Raw genomic sequence first — 13156 nt, forward strand, 5'->3', positions numbered from 1 at the left:
TCAGCTGGAATCTGGAGTGCTCATGTATAGAAATAAACTCCAAAACTGGGGAAAGGGAGAGATTTGGAGGATAAATTCAATTTCATTTCTAACCTGACCTCGATTCCTTGTTGTTGCCATGTTTTTTAGGGAAGAGGAACAAAGCACTATGGCCTGATTGTGGTTGGGCATTCCCTTGGAGCTGGCACAGCTGCCATCCTGTCCTTCCTGCTGCGTCCCCAGTATCCGTCCCTGAAGTGCTTTGCTTATTCCCCCCCAGGTGGGCTGCTCAGGTAAGTGTTGGGATACACCTGGGATACACTGGATTCTGCTTGTGAGGCTCTAGGGAGCAGTGAAATGGACAAGGCAGCCTGGAGAAGCTGAGTGTTTCCTCTGGGATATAGTTTGGTATTCAGGTTAGGATGGCAAATAGCCCCTTTCCCAAATATTCTGGTTTATAACTGAATTGTCCATGGGTCTACATTTAATGGGAAATGGGTGCAATTTCCTTACTCTCTGCCCCCTCCCACTGAATAGATGGAAATAAAGGAGATACTTGACCAAATGCAGGTGTCTGCAGCAGCTGATCCAGTTGTTTGGACTCCTTTTCCAAAGAAATTGGAATTGAGATGTGATTTCTGTCATTCTGCAGCCTAAAATTTCTCACAGGGATTGTTCTGGTTTCCCTCCCTTGGCCGTGGGGCAAAACCAAGGAGAGATTAATTGTGAATCCTTCCCATTATAAATGGGAACAGACCTTCTGGTCATGTCATTCCCAAACAAAACATCCCATTGGATTGCTGGGAAGTGAGGGAAGGTCTCCTGGTCCTGACAGACACCATGGGGATCCTTGGAATCAGCTATGGATCATGAGAAGCTTCTCCTGGTAGTTCCTGCATCATATTCCAGGTGCAGCCAAGGGTTTTAAACCATCCTGCTGCTGAATCTGGATGCTGGCATTCCTTATTGTAGCATTCCCAGCTCTTCTGCAGCCACAGAGCTACAGGGGAGGATATTTCAGGAGACTTGTACAGCCTTCTGCTCCAAACTTCCACTCCTGGATGCCTTGGTAGCTCCTGACTTGTGTCATGCCCAGGATCATCCCTAGGCCAGTGAGGCAGCCTCTGCCCATGGTGACTGGTTGGGAATATCTGCAGCAAACTCAGAGTGGGAATCTTGATTTCTTTATTCTTGTCTTGGAAGTCAGGTTGCTGCAGAAATTTGCCATTTGAATTCCCCCAAATATTGGGGTATTTCATCCTACATTATAGCCTCAGGAGTAGGAAATATCTTCTTTCTTGGCTGTTCCATCATTCCCAAACTATTGGAAAATTACTATGAGGCATTCAGTTCAAGCATTTCCTTTCCCAGCTATATCCAGAGTCCTGTGCAGGGGAATGATTGGGCCGTAGGATGTGGAGATCAGGCTCTTCTTCCACAAATCCCCAAAGCCTGGAGCAGCTTGGATTGGAGTTTGTGCCCCTGGTTTTCCTGCCACTGAATAGGGAATGAAACACTGTTTGCTTCTCCTTGCTCCTGTTTCTCTTCCAGTGAGGATGCCATGGAGTATTCCAAGGAGTTTGTGACTGCAGTGGTGCTTGGCAAAGATCTGGTGCCCAGGCAAGTGGAGGAGTGTCTGAATTCCTTGATGAATCTCTGCTGTTCTGTCCCAAATCATCTGTTTCCTGTCTGAAACACTTGGATCATCTCTGTTTCCACCTTTCTCATTTTCCTGTCCTTTTATTGTTCTCTGTGTCTGTATTTTTCCTGGACACCTTTGTTGGGGCTTTTATGGGCAAATCCCTCCTGTGTGAAAGGGGGAATGTTCTACCTCCTTGTGGTACCTGGGATATCAGATGTGCCACCTTCCTAGTTTCCTGTTATCTTGGCCCTGTCCTGGATATGCTGCCACCTCATTTGGCCAGTTTGTCCCAAAATCCCTGTTCCATGTCACCTCATCTCCAGCTCATTCCTTGTGCCTTGGTGCTCCTCCCTCATCTCCTGGGATACGTTCTGCTGAGCAGGGATTTGGAACAGGAGCCAGGCAACCTGGGATTTACCTGGATGCCATGATCCTGTCCATCCTGTCATCTGCTCAGTGGTGTCATTCAGCTCCAGGACACTTTTCCAACTCACCTGTTCTGTGCCATCTTTGTTGTCACCTCCCTCCTTCCCTGTTCACTGATCTTATCCTTGTTATTGTCCTGGTAATTCCCTGGGCCTCTCACTCCTGGCTCCTCCTTCTCAGTGATGCCACAGCTCTCCTCTGAATCCATCTGCTCCATGTTGCATCCTTTTTGTGTCCTTTTAAACTCAATGCCTTGTTTACTGTGCTCCATATCCTTCTTGTCCTGTTCCCTGCCCAGGTGTTGTCTTCCATATCCATAACTTTCTTCTTTTTCAGACTCACTTCTTCTTTTCCAGAATCACGTCTTAATCCCTTCTAGAATCACATCTTCCTCTTTTCCATAACCACACCTTTTTTCCAGAGTCACATCTTCCTCTTTTCCATGGTCACATCTTCCTCTCTTCCAGGATCGGGCTCTCTCAGCTGGAGGGATTTCGCCGGCAGCTTCTGGATGTTCTCCAAAGAAGCACCAAACCAAAGGTAAGAGGGAAGAGCCAACACCTGGAGATGTCTCTGAGCAGGGATGGGGAATTCTTATGGCAAGAAGGGTGGGTTTCCTCCAGGCCTCCTCAGGATCATTATTTAGGGAACCAGAGGAATGATGGAAAGAGCTGGAGAGCTCAGTGGGATCATTCTGGCTCACTTGCTGAAACTTCACCATCACACATCCCAAATAACTGAGCAGGGAATTTTCTGTCTGAGCCTCTTTTAAAGGCTGCATTCCAAGTGTGGATTTTCCTGGCCAGTTGAAACTGGGCACAGGCTGGAAGTCCAATACCTGTGCTTGTCAGAACATTGGGGTGATGCTGTTCCAGGATAAATGGTCTGCTCATGTCTTGGAGATAGAAAATGTGGGAAGTTGTCCCTCCCCAGTCTTTACCATTGCACCAAGATGGAAAAAAAGCCCATTAAATACAAAGATTTTTAGGGATAATACATGATGTAATTTACTTGGAGAGGGTATATAATTGGGAAAAGAAAATAAACTTCCAGAAACATTTGGATCATCTCTGTATCCAGCTTCCCTGTTTTCCTGTCCTTGTATTGTTCCTTATTTATTCCCAGTGTCACTGTGTTTTTCCTGGACACCTTTGGTGGTGTTTCACACACCTTTAGTTAGGCAAATGCCTCTTGTGTGAAAGAAAACTGGTTTTTTTTGCTTTTCTCTCCTCATATCCTCCCTCCTCTCTCTCCCTCTTTGTGGGAACAGTGGCGGATCATTGTGGGGGCTACCAAGTGCATTCCTAAATCCGAGCTCCCCGAGGAGCCAGAGGAGAACTCGGTGACGAGCAACCGGCTCTGGACACATCCCAGTGACCTGACCATCGCCCTGAGTGCCAGCACCCCCCTGTACCCCCCCGGCCGCATCATCCACGTGGTGCACAACCACCCTGCCGAGCAGTGCTGGTGAGTCCTGCTGTTCCTGCTGGAATTCTTGCTGGAAGACTCTCCCTGGCACAAGGAGAAGGGGGTTTTCTTCCCCGCTGTCTCATGGGGACAGTGGTTGTGGCTGTGTTGGTGGAGTTATGGAATGGTTTGGGTTGGAAGGGACTGTGGAGATCATGGGCAGAGATGCCTTCCACCAGACCAGATTGCTCCAAGACAAGTCCAGCCTGGATTTGAACACTTCCAGGGATGGGGCAGCCACAGCTTCCGTTGGAAATCCATCCCATTTTTTCAGTCTCACCACCCTCACAGGGAAGAGTTTCTTCCAATACCTAATCTAAACCAGCACATGGAATGCTGTAATGGTTCGGGTTGGAAGGGACTTAAGGATCATCCAGTTCCAGCCCCTGCCACCATCCCAGGTTACTTCAGCCCATCCAACCTGGCCTGGAACACTTCCAGGGATAGGGCAGTCACAGCTTCTCTGGGCAACCTGTGCCAGGGCCTCTGCACCCTCACAGGGAAGAATTTTTTTCGAATATCCCATCTAAACCCACCCTCTTTCAGCTTCAAGCTATTCCCCCTTTTCCCATTATTCCAGGCCCTTGTCCGAAGTCCTTTTCCTCTTTAGATGATGATTAGCCCATGGATAATCATGTCCCCATAAAGCAGGATTTTGGAGCCATATGTATTCTAACAGCTCTTCCCTCTGTTTTTCCTCTTTTTCTCCCTCTGCATCCTGCTGTTTTCACATGCCAAAACACTGCCCTGCTTTTCCATCCTTTTCCCTCTTGTCTGCACCCCTTTTCCAGCTGCTGTGAGCAGGAGGATCCCACCTACTTTGCCATCTGGGGGGACAACAAGGCCTTCAACGAGGTGATCATCTCCCCAGCCATGCTGCACGAACACCTCCCCTACGTGGTCATGGAAGGGCTCAACAAGGTAAGGCAGGGAATTGTCATCCCAAAAGCCACTGGGACAGGCAGGCTTGGCCTGGGAATCCTGCTGGTTAAATACACCAGGCCGTTTATTTTGGAGAAGAGGAGGAAAGGGGATGCTCCTGGTCAGTCTTGCACAGGGTATTGGGAGTGGAGTGTGACAGGGTCTGGGAATGGAATTCCCACAGTCCCAAGAAGCTCCTGTTTCCAAATTTAACATCAGAATAACGTGAGGTTGGGTGGTGATGGTTCATTCCAGGAGCTGCCATTAAATTGGAGCCCAGGTGACATCCAGGGATGTGTCAGGATTTATCCTTCTAATCCTTTATCTCCCTGTGCTTCCAGGAGGCTCTGGGAAGAAAGAGGCCAATCCAGCTGTTTGAAAGCCTCCAGTCAATCCCTGCTGTTCCTCTGCTTTCTTTGGACAGGTCTTGGAGAACTACAACAAGGGGAAAACAGCTCTGCTTTCTGCAGCCAAAGTGATGGTGAGTCCTACAGAAGTGGATCTCACGCCGGAGCTGATATTCCAGAGCCAGCCCTTGCCCAGCTGCCCCACCGTGCAGATTGGAACTGGACCCATCCCAGTGGACAGGAGGAACAGCAGTACCAAGTAAGGAGAGATTTTATATGGAATATTAGAAATATTAATAAATACCCACAGGTGTGGGCCCTCTTCCTCTTGGAGCATTGTGATCCGTGTGTGTGGGAAAGATAGATCCATGGGCCTTCGTGGGAATTAAAGCTTCAGGATATCTTGAGGAATGTCAGGGAAAAAAATCTCTTGTGTTGCATAGGAATTTGACTGCAGCAAGGTCAGGAAAAGGTATGAAAGAGACTTCCTTTTTTTTTTCCTTATCCAGACAGGTGAGGTTTTCCTAAGGTAAAACTTGGAGCTCATTTCAGTTTGGTTTGGAAGGGATTTAAGGATCATCCCGTTTCAACCCCTGACATGAGTAGGGACACCTTCTACCAGCCCAGGTTGCTCCAAGCCTTGTCCTGGAGCACCTGGAATACCAACAGGGATAGTCCACAGCCTCTCTGGACAGGAGAGAAGGAAAAAAGGGAGAAGGGCAAGAGCTGGAGTTTGCAGAGGGAGAATCCATTTGTAGTATTTCCAGCTGGGAGGATGGAGCAAGAAGAGACTCCCTGGAGTTGTGGATGCCTCTGGTTGGAGGAGCTGTGTGAGGAACCCTTGGATCCTCTAGCTGTTCTGGAATTCTGCAGCCTCGTGTTCTCTGTTTCCCGTTGCAGGAGCAAATCCCATTCGGAAATCAGCCTGGAGGGGTTCTATGAGACAAAGCCGCTTTCTCCTGTGCAGAAGGACCCCGTGGAGCTGCTTCTCCTGGACACCAAGGAACGTCTCTCCGTGGAGCTCCAGGACCGCCGCGCCCCTCTGGCCACCATGGAGAGCCTCTCGGACAACGAATCCATCTACAGCTTCGATTCCCGGCGCTCCTCCGGCTTCCGGAGCATCCGGGGCTCCCCCAGCCTCCATGCGGTCATGGAGAAGGACGAGACGCACTGCTTTTATATAGACCCCGTTATCCCTGAGGAGAACCCTTCCCTCAGCTCCCGGACAGAGCTGCTGGCTGCTGACAGCCTCTCCAAGCATTCCCAGGAGACGCAGCCCCCGGAAAATGTCCTCAACAGCGGCGGCACCACCCCCCAGCGCCGCTGCAGCGCCGAGGGCACCGGGAGCGACGGGGAGCGCGCGTCCTCGTCCCCGCGGGAAGAGCCCCCGCTCCACAACGGCCGCCTGGCCGACGTTCCCAGTCCCCAGGTGCTGGAATTCGCCGAGTTCATCGACAGCCTCTTCAACCTGGACAGCAAAAGCAGCTCCTTCCAGGACATTTACTGCATGATGGTGTCGGACAGCTCCAGCGACTTTGCGGAGATTCCCAAATCCGTCAGTGACCAGGAGATCCTGCTGAGGGCACAGTACGAGCCCAACTTAGTCCCAAAGCCCCCGAGGTTGTTTGCGGGCTCGACGGATCCCTCGTCGGGAATCTCCGTGTCGCCCTCCTTCCCCCTTAGCTCATCCGGAGAACTCATGGATATCACTCCCACGGGTGTGAGCAGCCAGGAATGCCTGGCCACGGACAAAATCCGGACTTCCACCCCTTCTGGACATGTAACCAGCCCTGCCAAGCAGGACGACCTCATGATTTCGGCCCTTTAGTGCAGGGGAAAGGGGTGGAATGATCCCAGTGGGATAATCCATGGAGGAGGCTGTCATCGGGCAGTTGGGATCAGAGGAGACAGCTGGAAAAATCCTTTCTGGGGTGACCCAGTGGTGGTGTCTGGAGGATGGATTGTGCTGGAATCCTGTGCTTGGAGCTGGGAGAAGCTTTGCCCCGCGGGGCCTGAGAGGGTCTGAGGCACTAAAGTTCCCTACCTCAGCCTGTCTCATTCCAGAGGCAGATTCCTTGCCCTGGGGCACCTGCTGAGTTTGGGAGTGAGATACCTGGATAGATGGAAGCAGGAGGGAGCCGGGCCAGATCCCTCTCCTCGGGACCGAGCCGGTGGTTGTGGGAAATGAGCGGATTGAGACTTTGGGCCCTGTTGCACTACCATGGATCCGGCCCAAGATCCAATTCGGCACACTTCCATGGGGATTGCTTTTGTAGGACACTCCTGTTTTAAAGCCATTGGGGCTGTATTTCCCCCCAAATCCAGTCTCCCCTTCCCGGCCAGGCGCAGCAGGAATGGGGCTGGCACCGTGGTTTCTCTCCCCTGAGCACTCCTGAGAGGGAAGGACGCTGTTCCTAAGAGCCCAGTCCCTCTGCCTTTGGCAGAAAGTTCTCCTGGATATCACCCCCATCACTCCTCGGTTCCCTGGACCCCTCTAAGCTGGCGACATTCCCGTGGGACTGCCAGGATTCTCATCTCAGAGCTGCATGGATGTGGATGGATCAACTGCAAGATGCACCTGGCATTATTTTCCAGTCCCCTGTGGAGTCTGGGAGTCTCTCCTGGATCCCTGGGGGTCCTCACACCACCCATATGCAGCATCCACAGTGGATTAGTGCCAGCCTCTCTCATTCGGAATTCAGGGAAAAGATGGACTTTTTCCCAGTGTTGCAATCTCTTGTATGTTTACAGAGCTGCTGAGCTGGTTGGAAGGTATTTATTAAGGAAATAGGGAGGCTTTCCTGAACGAAAATTCATAGTCATCCTCTCCTTCTCATGCTGTTCCCTCTGGGGACTGAGGGAAGAGAGGATGGCAGGCAGAATTCCAAGCCCCCTGCTTCCCAAGTGGCTTGGATCTGGGGGTAACTGCCTGCCCCCTCTCCCCACCTGCACAATTCCATGTAGGAAAGCTTGAGCAAGTTAGGAAAAACTACCTGAGCCTCTGGGCCCAGAGGAGCCTGCTCCGCTTCTCCAGGCAGGTTTTCCAGTGATGGGAGCAGGAGGAAAACTACCTATTGTAGGAAATGAAACATTCTTGGGACCTGGAAAAGGCCTTGAATTGCCACAACTCCCCCTCAAAGCTCAGCAGTTACTGATGGCTCTCCCTGGAGCTCCCTGGAAAAAAAATTCCTGGTTTAACTTCCTTAGAATCCTGTGGTTGCTCCCCTTTCCCCTCCTTAGCAGTGCTATTTCCATTGTAGGTGGATGCTGTGCTTTCCAGGAGCTCAGCCCCTGGCAAATCCCAGGCTTCCTGTTCTCCATGTGGGCTGTGGAAGCGCTGGGAGGGGCAGGGCTGTGCTCCCTGGGAGCCAGTGGGATCCAATGCCATTGAGGAGCACTTTATAACCACTGTGCATTCATGTAAATAATCCTGGGTGCACGGAATTCCACTGGATTCTGGATCCAAGTGCTGATATCCCACTCCATCCAGCGTGGGATGCTCCAGCCCCTGCTCCTTACCCGTTTCAGAGCCTTCAGAAGTGCTTGAAGCGGCCAGGAAAACATTATTCCTGTGGTTTAAGGTTCCAAAGGACCTTTCCCTCCCTGAGTGGAATCAGAGGGATTTGGAGAAAGAAAAATCCTTTTATTCTGAGCAACCAGAAGTTCTTTTTGGTTTTGTAGGTCCTTAAAAAAGCAGCAGGGAGCAGGTGGTTTGGGAGCACAGCACAGGGTAAGGAGGAATTCCTGCACTCAGGAAACACTACCGAGGTGATTTTTTGGGAATACGCACAAAAATCTGGGAAGGTTTGAGGGGAAAAGGGGAGCTGAGGGGCAGGGAGGCTGGAGCTAGCGGGCTAGCTCCCCTTCTGGCCCAGGAGTTGGGATAAGGAGCTCATTCCTGCCCTTATTCCCAGCAGGAATTCACCCTTAGCACTAAGGCAGAGCTTGGGATCTGCAAAGCACTTTAAAGCACTAAGGAAAATTATCATCTCTGTCCCTGGGAGTGACATGGATACCTGGGATTAGATGGAACTACTGGTGGGAGGTGCCTCCAGGTGAGGAAATGTGGGATATCTCCCTCCTGAAATGATTCCAGTGGGAACCTGCTGATGTTCCATGGCTCAAATGTTGCACTAGAAAGTCCCTTCCCTGACGTTCCTCTGCTATGTCCTGGAAGACTCAGTCCTTGGGTGACTGTTTCCTTCTTTGTGCCATTGGAACTGTATCCCATAGGAATGGCCTTCCCTTGCCCTGACAGGAAGCAGTCTGGAATGCTGCAGTTTTTTTGCTCTGTGATTACTGGACTTAGGAAAACCTGGAAACATGTAGTTCCTGGGAGCTGGGCTTGCCACAGGTCAAGGAGTAAAGGCACAAAAGAGCCCCTCAAAGGTTCTCATTATATCCTATCATGGATAATTCCTGGTTTTTGTTGACAAACAGATCTGATCCCAGTCCTTTCAAATGAAATTCACATTCTTGGAATTATTTCTGCTTTAAATGTCTCCGTGTCTTGATCCCCATTACTGTGTCTTGATGCCCAGCATTCCATGTCTCCATTCCCATCACTCCTTTGCTGTCTGGGCATTTAGAAAGGCTGATCTCCCATATCCTCCTGGAAGAGCACACCTGGAATGCTGAAATAAATGTTAAAGCTGCAGCTGCCTCCTTCATCTGTACTGTACACACTTCCTGCTTTCTCTTCCTGCTCTGTCTTTGGGAACATGAAGCATCTCCAGTTTTCCAAATCTTTTGGCTTCTGCTTCTTCCTCTTGAGCTTTGTGCCTTCTGATCTTCAGATATTCCCATGATATTCCAACAGGATGTTCCACCCTGTGCAGAGGCAGTGCTGGAAGTGCCTGACACCCCAGGCTGACCAACAGGTCACCCATTCCATGCCTCATCCTTAAAATCCGTTCTGATCCTTCTTCCTTGGACTGAGTGACCTTTAAAGGTCCTTTCCACCACTGCTGAGTGTTGGTATTCCAAGAGTTTCTTGGCAGAGGAATGGAGCTGAGGCTCTTCTGCACCAGTAAATTGATTTTATTGTTGCTTTCATTGCAGCAGTGCCAAAAATTTGGGAAGGATCCTGCAGTGCTGAGGATATACCAGCTCTTTTCCAATATTTATCATTGCTTCTTCTCCATGGGGGCTGCCTTCTCCATTTGGAATATTCATTTCCTACTAAAACCTTCCCTCTTTTCTTTGCTCCCTGTGCTTCTCACCTATTTCAGGAGCCACCTCATCCCTCCCTTCTCTCAGGGTGCTGATGGCTCATTCCACATCCTTGATAGCACATGGGAAACATGGGAAAACTATCCCAAAGCAGTTAAATGAGATTCTTGGAACTTTTTAGGAACTTTTTTTCCAAAGCAAACAGGATTTGTGGGAGGTACTTTGGTCTCTGCAGAGGGCTGGCATGGCAGAGGGTGGGGAGTGTGGGTACAGAATTCCAGTGATTCCCAGTTCTATTCTTTTAGGATGCTAGATTCCAGGAGCAGTTGATGGTCCCATGCAGGATTAAAGTGGGAAATCTGTTTCCAAGGGCACGTAAGAAGGAGGAAAAGCTCCAAGTGTGGGGATGCAGGATGAATATCTAACACATTCTCCATGCACTTTGATGTTTTCTCAGCTTTTGCTGCTCTTTTCCTGCAGGCAGATATTATTTCCATGGACTCGCCCACACAGCTTTCATTTACAAATTGGGACATAGGAATAATCAGGATTACTCCTGGCAATGGGAATTAGGTAGGATTAATTATTGCTGGAATGGGTGTGTTTGGATTTGTGTTGTGAGGCTGTATCCAAGAGCCTCCATTGGGCAGCAGAGCCCTTCTGTGTTTGCCTTGGGAATTGCTGGGCTGGAGCTCCCCTCCATGCTGGGTTTGTCCCTATCCATTCTGGGATATTCTTCCCTTGGCAGTAGGACATTCTGGCTTTGCAGGATGGGAGCAGGAATATTTAATTCCAATGGGTTTAGGAATAGTGGTTGTAACTGCAGCCTTTGAGTAACATTGCCAAGGGGGGTGTAGATTCCTCATTTCTGGAAATATTCCAGGCCAGGTTGGATAAGGCTTGGAACAACCTGGGCTAGGGAAAGATGTCCCTGTCCATGACAGCAGGTGGGAGTTTCCAAATGATTCTGGAATTCTGTGATCCCTGTTTGCAGTGTTACAGTGCTGCAGGAAAGGGAAGGTTGGAATTCCAGCAGCACCTCTGCTGAGAAATCCCTCTGGAGGAAGCAGTTGGAAAGCACTGCCTGGAACTGGGCTCATTGCTTTGTTCCTAGATCCTGTGCAGTGCTGATTTTTGGGAAGAGCTGCTGGATTTCAGGAAGAGCCTCATTTCTTGTGCCAAAGCTCCCTCTCATGGCTCCTGTGTGGAGGAAGCAATGCTGCATGGATCCTGCTGGAGGCAAACACAGCCCATCCTTGGCAGCTGTGGGAAGAAGGAGAGGAGGGAACACTGCAGCTGGAAGCTGGCATTCAGTCTGGAGCCTTTTGCTCTCCAGTCAGAGCCACAGGTTGTGGATGCAGAGAGGGATGGGAAGGGGGCTGGATCAGCAGTGACTGATGTCCTTCCCCTTCTTCCAGCTCCAAGGAGCTGCTAAAGGGCTGGAAATTCCAAATAGCCAAGGATTAGGGCAATTCCTTGCTTTGTTATCGGGAATAATCATCAGCCTCCAAGTGCTTTGCTGTCTCCATTCCCATTGTTTTTTCCATGTTTTTTTGAGTTCATACCTCTTGTGCCTTTGTTCTCCCTGGCTTCAGGTCCCAGTTTCTGGGATCAGATATCTCCCACCTTACTTTCCCACTTCTCTGGGAGTATGGAAGTGTGGCCAAGGCCTGGCAGGAGCTGCCCTTGCTCCTGAGCTCTCCCATTCTGCCTCAGCCAGGACTTCCCACACCTTCCCACTTTTCCTTGCTGCCTGAGGTCGTATCCAAGTGCCAAAAGCAAATTTTGACCTGAGGCAGGCGATTTCCTCCAACCCACACCAACTTTCTCCCTGGCTCAGGAGCAGCTCCCTGGGAATTTTTCCAGCTTTCCTTGTTGTGTCCAATCCCTCTGATGTTACTGTGTCACACCATGCTGCATGTCCTGACTTTCCCACCTTCCCAACACAACTGCGGGATGAGGAATGACTCCCTGTCTTCACCTCTTGATTCCTGAAAATCCTTGCAGCACAGGAACAAGCCTTGACATTGGTTTTTCTTTGGATTCCACTTCCCTGCTTCCCATCCTGGGCTTTGTGCAGTTCCAATGGCTCAGAGTCAGAAGTCCCAGCTGGGGTGGCACAGGCCTGTCCTGCTGGGATATCCACTTTTGGGAAGTTTGTGTGCAGAGGGATCCTGGCAGGGGTTTTTCCTAGGACACTGTCACACCCTTTGGGTCCTCACTCCTTTCCTGGGATGTCCCCAGCGCTTGGTGGTGGCAAAGTGGCCTCACCTGCAGCTCCACCTTCCCACCTTTCCCTCCACAATACTCCCTCCACAGGGAATACTCTCGAGCTCCTGTCCTGGCACTATGTGGAATTCCTATTGGCACAGGGATATCTGGGGATGGGCTGTGCCTCCCTGTCTGGAATGTTGAGCCCTGTGAGCCCTTTTCCTTTGGCTCTGCCTCTCTGGAAAAGCCCTTCCTGCCTGTCACCTGTGTCCCATCTTGTGCTGGGGCAGCTCGGAGCAGGATACCTCTGGATTAATTTCCTGCTGGATCCTAATTGCCTCCTTGGAGCTGAAGCCTTTGGCATTTTTGGGAGAAGCAGCCCCTTCCAGGGAGCTCTGAGGCACTCCCACTGCTTCTGGCAGGGCTTGGAGCACTTGGATATGCAACTGGGGGGGAGAAAACAGCCCAGCATCCTGTGTCCACATGTCATCCTGGGAATGCTGCCCTCTGAATCCCTGCTCCGAGCTGCCCCAGCATGAAGATTCCAAGGAAACTCAAGCACTCCTCATGTGCCCTTCATTCTCCACGTGACTTTTTTTGTACCTCTGTATGAAAGATCTGAACTAATCCCGCTGTAAAGAAAGATCGGATGAATTATAACCTAATTCCAGAAACATGGATGTATATAAATTTTCTGTATATTCTATGGCACTCTGTATAAAATGGATGTTGGAAGCATGGCTGGAGTATGTGACTGTTCCCAAGGATGTCCTGGACATGGATGGTTGGGAATTGCCTGAAGTTTCTGCCTTGAAGGGTGGTGAGTGAGGTGGGAAGGACACCAGGAATTGGGTGTGTGGCCCTTGGGAAGGATCCTGGGAATCACTGGGGGTTGGTTGTTTCTTTTCCAGCTCTCTCTGCTCTGGATCTCAGCCTCTGGAGTGGGAAAACACTTGGGGGAACATCCGGAGCTTGTGGATTTGCCATCCCA

At 50.4% G+C, this 13156-nt stretch overlaps 1 protein-coding gene across 1 annotated transcript in view; it reads left to right on the forward strand.

Annotated features, from left to right (window-relative positions):
- Positions 1-12903, forward strand: part of DAGLA (diacylglycerol lipase alpha) — a 34535-nt gene extending 21632 nt beyond the window's left edge. The window contains exons 14-20 of the mRNA XM_058806669.1: positions 130-272; positions 1531-1599; positions 2515-2587; positions 3318-3514; positions 4306-4435; positions 4860-5041; positions 5683-12903. Coding sequence (XP_058662652.1) covers positions 130-272; positions 1531-1599; positions 2515-2587; positions 3318-3514; positions 4306-4435; positions 4860-5041; positions 5683-6610 — 1722 coding nt within the window. The 3' untranslated portion in view covers positions 6611-12903. The remainder of the gene's footprint in view (positions 1-129; positions 273-1530; positions 1600-2514; positions 2588-3317; positions 3515-4305; positions 4436-4859; positions 5042-5682) is intronic.
- Positions 12904-13156: the final 253 nt, after the last annotated feature.

The sequence above is a fragment of the Ammospiza caudacuta genome, chromosome 6, assembly GCF_027887145.1.
Source record: "Ammospiza caudacuta isolate bAmmCau1 chromosome 6, bAmmCau1.pri, whole genome shotgun sequence".
Lineage (NCBI taxonomy): Eukaryota > Metazoa > Chordata > Aves > Passeriformes > Passerellidae > Ammospiza > Ammospiza caudacuta.